The sequence below is a fragment of the Electrona antarctica genome, assembly GCF_951216825.1.
Source record: "Electrona antarctica genome assembly, contig: scaffold_148, whole genome shotgun sequence".
Lineage (NCBI taxonomy): Eukaryota > Metazoa > Chordata > Actinopteri > Myctophiformes > Myctophidae > Electrona > Electrona antarctica.
The window spans coordinates 171,942-178,689 of NW_027638306.1; the positions used below are offsets into that span (position 1 = coordinate 171,942).

At 48.7% G+C, this 6,748-nt stretch overlaps 1 protein-coding gene across 1 annotated transcript in view; it reads left to right on the forward strand.

Moving 5' to 3' along the window:
* Nucleotides 1-1,593: 1,593 nt before the first annotated feature.
* LOC306918200 (1-phosphatidylinositol 4,5-bisphosphate phosphodiesterase delta-4-like) overlaps nucleotides 1,594-6,748 on the forward strand; it is a gene marked incomplete at both ends in the record, with an annotated part of 47,489 nt that continues 42,334 nt past the window's right edge. Inside the window, 1 exon segment of the mRNA XM_079531078.1 lies at nucleotides 1,594-1,618. Coding sequence (XP_079387204.1) covers nucleotides 1,594-1,618 — 25 coding nt within the window.

Here is a 6,748-nt window from a genome sequence, read left to right on the forward strand (position 1 = left end):
AAGTGGAACTACATTTTCTCCGTTACACTTGTATATCAGCTGTTCTCTGTGCGCAATACTGTTGGGCTTTGAAGTATAAATGTCTCCTAGGGTGCATCTCACTAGCCAACTCACAAGAGGAGGTTGAATCGACTGAAACCAGCGCTTCCCAAAACAACAGGTTTGGAGATGGGAATTGATTACATGAAACTGTCACCCGTGCGCCCAGCCCCAATGTTTGTAAACAAATAATTGGTCTATGAGGAAAAATGCATTGGGAACTATTTCCTGGGCCTGGCGTCGTCATGAAAGGGGGCGGGACTGTGACGCTCTATAAACTATCATCATGCCACAGACCAATCTATCTTTGATGAGCTCCTCTTGCAGATCTTTGCTTTAATCTTTAGGTCAGTGACAATTATTGGCTCACCTCGGTTCTGGGACCTTGTGTTGAACGTGTGCCTCTCCATTGTGATGTTTATCTGGGGACTGCAAATCTCCCGAAACTTCAGGACTTGGGTTCATGACATGACAAGTGCAATGTAAATACACCGGATTTAGCTAAGATGCACATTTCCATCCGCAGTTCCCACAATTAAGGAACATAAAAACACAGGCAGGCAGTGGACAGCTTCTTACAGATGATGTGGTCCTGATGTTTAAAACACAGGCAGGCAGTGGACAGCTCTGATTGATTGATTGAATATTTTATTAGACAAAAGCAAACAGCACAATGTACAGTCAGGCATTTTGGTCCAAAGGGATTTGGATTTGGTCTTGTTTCCATTCTGGTCCATGCACATGATGCACTCACACATATATATTCATCAACAATAATCTAAAACAGTAATTGGTCACCTCCTCTCCCTCTGACCTGCTGATATAGCATTGGACAGCATTGGAAGAAGACAGGGTCAAACAACTGAAAATGGGTCTGACATTCAAAATGGTACATACAGCTCTGCCCTCCATGCCCTCAGTGCCCATTTTACTTGACTGATTACTTTAAAAAATATACGTAGACGCCCTTTCCGGCTCTGAGGCGTGTGTCACAATTGAAGGCCCAATTTTCCCGACATTCCTTGCAAAGCATTTGCCTTCAATGAGCAGCTTCCGTGTGCGTAACATAAGTCCAGGAAAAGACGCACTGTGACTGGCCAGTAGTCACTTGAGTGACAGCGAGAGACATGGAGGAGTCGCATGAGTGACGTCACTTGGGCAGCAGCGCGGCGTGCCTTCAGCACTTCTAAATAAGAAAGCTTTGTGTTCACTCTTTAATGTTTTCTGTTAGTAATCTAATCCCCCCTGGCTCTGATGTTGTATTGTTTTATTAATAACTTTGTTGTTTGTGTTTGTTTGTTTGTCTTGTTTTGTATTGTAATATATTGTCATGACTGTTATAAAGATTTGTTAAAAAAAAAAGAACCCTTCAGCGGCACTTCCGCCTTCATTGGGATACACATCGCTCCAATGAACTGCAGCGGCCAGTGAGGCATCTATTTTTTATAATATCTATGTATCGTACTGTGTGTTTGTTCCCTTCAGATGGTAGAGGAGTGACAGAACTACAAAAATGGCTTCCCTTCAGATGGCAGAGGAGTGACAGAACTACAGATGGCTTCCACGGGTAGTGGCATGCGTAAGTGTGCTCAGCGTCTGTCTGTTGCAACCTGTCTGTCTGTCTGTTGCAACCTGTCTGTCTGTTGCAACCTGTCTGTCTGTCTGTAGCAACCTGTCTGTCTGTAGCAACCTGTCTGTCTGTTGCAACCTGTCTGTCTGTCTGTCTGTCTGTTGCAACCTGTCTGTCTGTAGCAACCTGTCTGTCTGTAGCAACCTGTCTGTCTGTCTGTCTGTCTGTCTGTTGCAACCTGTCTGTCTGTCTGTTGCAACCTGTCTGTCTGTATGTCTGTCTGTCTGTTGCAACCTGTCTGTCTGTCTGTTGCAACCTGTCTGTCTGTTGCAACCTGTCTGTCTGTTGCAACCTGTCTGTCTGTCTGTCTGTCTGTCTGTCTGTCTGTCTGTCTGTCTGTCTGTCTGTCTGTCTGTCTGTCTGTCTGTCTGTCTATCTGGTGCAACCTGTCTGTCTGTCTGTTGCAACCTGTCTGTCTGTTGCAACCTGTCTGTCTGTTGCAACCTGTCTGTCTGTTGCAACCTGTCTGTCTGTCTGTTGCAACCTGTCTGTCTGTAGCAACCTGTCTGTCTGCCTGTCTGTCTGTAGCAACCTGTCTGTCTGTCTGTTGCAACCTGTCTGTCTGTAGCAACCTGTCTGTCTGTTGCAACCTGTCTGTTTGTTGCAACCTGTCTGTCTGTCTGTTGCAACCTGTCTGTCTGTTGCAACCTGTCTGTCTGTTGCAACCTGTCTGTCTGTATAGCAACCTGTCTGTCTGTTGCAACCTGTCTGTCTGTATAGCAACCTTCCCTATTTAAAGTCTGTGTGATTTCTGGTCTAGAGCAGAGGGCTTCTCAACGTCTTAGTCTGAGGACCACCTCTGAGGACCCCCTCTGGGGACCCCCTCTGAGGACCCCCTCTGGGGACCCCCTCTGAGGACCCCCTCTGGGGACCCCCTCTGAGGACCCCCTCTGAGGACCCCCTCTGGGAACCCCCTCTGAGGACCCCCTCTGGGGACCCCCTCTGAGGACCCCCTCTGAGGACCCCCTCTGAGGACTGAGGACCCCCTCTGAGGACCCCCTCTGGGGACCCCCTCTGGGGACTGAGGACCCCCTCTGGGGACCCCCTCTGAGGACCCCCTCTGGGGACCCCCCCTGAGGACCCCCTCTGGGGACCCCCTCTGGGGACTGAGGACCCCCTCTGAGGACCCCCTCTGAGGACCCCCTCTGAGGACCCCCTCTGGGGACCCCCCCTGAGGACCCCCTCTGGGGACCCCCTCTGGGGACTGAGGACCCCCTCTGGGGACCCCCTCTGAGGACCCCCTCTGAGGACCCCCTCTGGGGACCCCCTCTGAGGACCCCCTCTGGGGACTGAGGACCCCCTCTGAGGACCCCCTCTGAGGACCCCCTCTGGGGACTGAGGACCCCCTCTGGGGACTGAGGACCCCCTCTGAGGACCCCCTCTGAGGACCCCCTCTGAGGACCCCCTCTGGGGACTGAGGACCCCCTCTGAGGACCCCCTCTGAGGACCCCCTCTGGGGACTGAGGACCCCCTCTGGGGACTGAGGACCCCCTCTGAGGACCCCCTCTGAGGACCCCCTCTGGGGACCCCCTCTGGGGACTGAGGACCCCCTCTGGGGACTGAGGACCCCCTCTGAGGACCCCCTCTAGGGACCCCCTCTGAGGACCCCCTCTGAGGACCCCCTCTGAGGACCCCCTCTAGGGACCCCCTCTGAGGACCCCCTCTGAGGACCCCCTCTGGGGACCCCCTCTGAGGACCCCCTCTGGGGACTGAGGACCCCCTCTGAGGACCCCCTCTGGGGACCCCCTCTGGGGACTGAGGACCCCCTCTGAGGACCCCCTCTGAGGACCCCCTCTGGGGACCCCCTCTGGGGACTGAGGACCCCCTCTGAGGACCCCCTCTGAGGACCCCCTCTGGGGACCCCCGGAAATGCTTTGGCCATGTCTAGCGACCCCCGCCCGCCTGGCCCCCCCTCCCCACCACTGATAGAAATTGTCCGCTACAATAACCTTAATAATGGAGCAGCCCGCCCCCACCCCCCCCCTCCTCCTCCGCTCTCCAGGCTAGTTGAATCCTGGCTTATTCGGACGGGAACCCCTTTTGGTGTTTTAAGTCACTATGTTATACTTTAGCTATTGAAAAATAGCAGATCTACAAGCTCATAGCACGGCACCGAGTGCCGCGCTATGAGTTTGTAGGTCTGCTATTTTTGAAAAATCGCGAAAATGTGGCGCAAATCTTTGAATATATATTCTTTCAGAGTGAACGTTTTAACTCAAATCTTTGCTTCTGGGGGGGGGAGGTCCCTGGAACAACATATTTTCAGAGGGGGGGGGGGGGGGGTCCTTGACATGAAATATTGAGCATAGAAACCTAGGTATTTCAGAAAACTGTCAGGATTTAGAAGACATTTTTTTTTATTTTGACGTCAGGCCTAAATGAGTTAAATTCTGTCTGTCAGTCCAATAGCCCCCCCCCCCCCTATTGGCTGCAGGGCTGATCTAGGATAAACAGGCTAAGCTGTTTCGCAGTCCAAACATTAACAGCATTATCCGAGATAGAGCTGGTCAACCATATGTCTGAGAGAGAGAGAGAGAGAGAGTCATTACTGTGTCTTGCTCCCCCATGCGCTGCGCAAGACACACACACACACACACACACACACACACACACACACACACACACACACACACACACACACACACACACACACACAGCACATCTGAGACGCACTCACTCGCTCGCTGACTGACTGACTGACTGGCTGTCTGTCTGGCTGGCTGTCTGGCTGGCTGACTGACTGGCTGGCTGTCTGTCTCGCTGACTGACTGGCTGGCTGTCTGGCTGACTGACTGACTGACTGACTGACTGACTGACTGACTGACCACATTTACACACTTCTATCTCTCTCTCTCTCCCCCCTCTCTCTCTAACAAACTGAAACATAACAGCAACTCAATGACCCTGTTCAGACAGATATACCTGTCTCTTCTGTCCACTGGCTGTCCCTCAGTTGATGACAACTCCACACGTATTTTGCTGCCAAAACTGTGCATTTGGACTGTTCTCCCAGAACATATTGAAGTGATGAGTTATTAATGGTGGATTCAAATTCTTTATATTTTTCTTTAAATTTAGGGAAGAATGATTCTCTGATGTCTTTATATTTGTCGCATTGTAACAGAAAGTGTAGCTCCGTCTCCACCAAAATTTGGATTTGTTTTGGACATGTTTTTCTACGAGGGTGTGAAGTTTGTAAATGTGGTCGGTGGTTCGGTGTTTTGGTATGAATCCAATCTGGCTTTTCCTCAGGATGGCATGGTTACTGAGGAAGTTCTGTAATCGGTTGTTAGTTAATGATTGAACAGAAGATCTTCCCCAGGTTGCTGCTGACACAAGTGCCTCTATAATTGTTCGGGTCAAATTTATCACCATTTTTAAAGATGGGTGTTATTAGTCCTTGGTTCCAGATGTCAGGGAAATAACCATTTTTTGGTTTGCAGAATCTGGATTTTGTCTATGAGTTATTTTTCTGTAATTGGGAAATCTAAAGGGTTTTTGATCTTTAATGACGGATTCGAGTAGTTCAAGTTTATTGTTTGTGTTTTGTTGTGCCAAATTTGGTGTGATTGGAGCATATAGATTCTCAAAGTGACTCTTCCATACGTCTCCGTTTTGAATCGCCAATTCTTCTCTGTACGGTTTGTTCAATTGCTTCTAATGATCCCAGAATTGATTTGTGTCAATAGATTCCTCAATTACAGTGAGTTGATGTTTGATGTGTTGCGTTTTCTTTGATCTGATGGTGTGATGGTATTGTTTTAGAGTGTGCCAATATTTAAGTTGTACCTCCTGATTCTCATGTTCTCTATGTTTTTGGTTAGATAGGATCCTAATGCTTTCCGTAGATTTCTGCATTCAGAATCAAACCATTTTAAATTTTTCATATTTTTGTTTTTAAATGTAGGTGATTGAGTTTGATAAGGTTGCCAATGTGTCAAATACATGATTGATATCTTGTACAGCCATGTTTACTCCTCCTTCGTTTTGAGGATATGACTGGATAAGAAAGGTATTTAGTAGTGATTGAATTTTGTGATTGCATGCTGATAATCATTTAGGCTTTTTTTGTTCCATCTGTAGGGCTGTTCTAATACGTATAGTGGACTGTTTTCAACTCCATTGAGGTGTGTTTGGTTTAAGTACAGAGTGATTTTGCTGTGATCAGATTGAGGTGTCAAAGGACTGACTGTGAATGCCCTGAGGTGCACTGGATCTATGTCTGTTATCATATAATCAACAATACTACCAAGATGGGAACAATGCGTGTACCTTCCATATGAGTCCCCTCGTAGCCGGCCGTTGGCTATGTACAGACCCAGCGACCGACAGAGCTGTAGGAGTTGAATATGGACAGACCCAGCGACCGACAGAGCTGTAGGAGTTGACTATGGACAGACCCAGCGACCGACAGAGCTGTAGGAGTTGACTATGGACAGACCCAGCGACCGACAGAGCTGTAGGAGTTGACTATGGACAGACCCAGCGACTGACAGAGCTGTAGGAGTTGACTATGGACAGACCCAGCGACTGACAGAGCTGTAGGAGTTGACTATGTACAGACCCAGCGACTGACAGAGCTGTAGGAGTTGACTATGTACAGACCCAGCGACAGACAGAGCTGTAGGAGTTGACTATGGACAGACCCAGCGACCGACAGAGCTGTAGTAGTTGACTATGGACCCACCCAGCGACTGACAGAGCTGTAGGAGTTGACTATGGACAGACCCAGCGACCGACAGAGCAGTAGGAGTTGACTATGTACAGGCCCAGCGACAGACAGAGCTATGTACAGGGCCTGGAAGTCCTCTAGTATGGTGAAACTGTTCTCATTGTAATAAGGGGATTCTGATGGAGGGATATATGCTGCACATAGATAAACATTTTCTTCAGTTGTAATTGTTTCCTTTTTTTATTTTGAGCCAAATGTAAAAATCATCTTTTTTGATTAATTGAATGGAATGTATTAGGTGTGTTTTGTACAAATAGGGAAAGCCTTTCGATATGTCGATGCATATCATGTAATGTATTGTATACTGTTGATTGTATACTTTTATGAATCTGTGCTCCAAACCATGT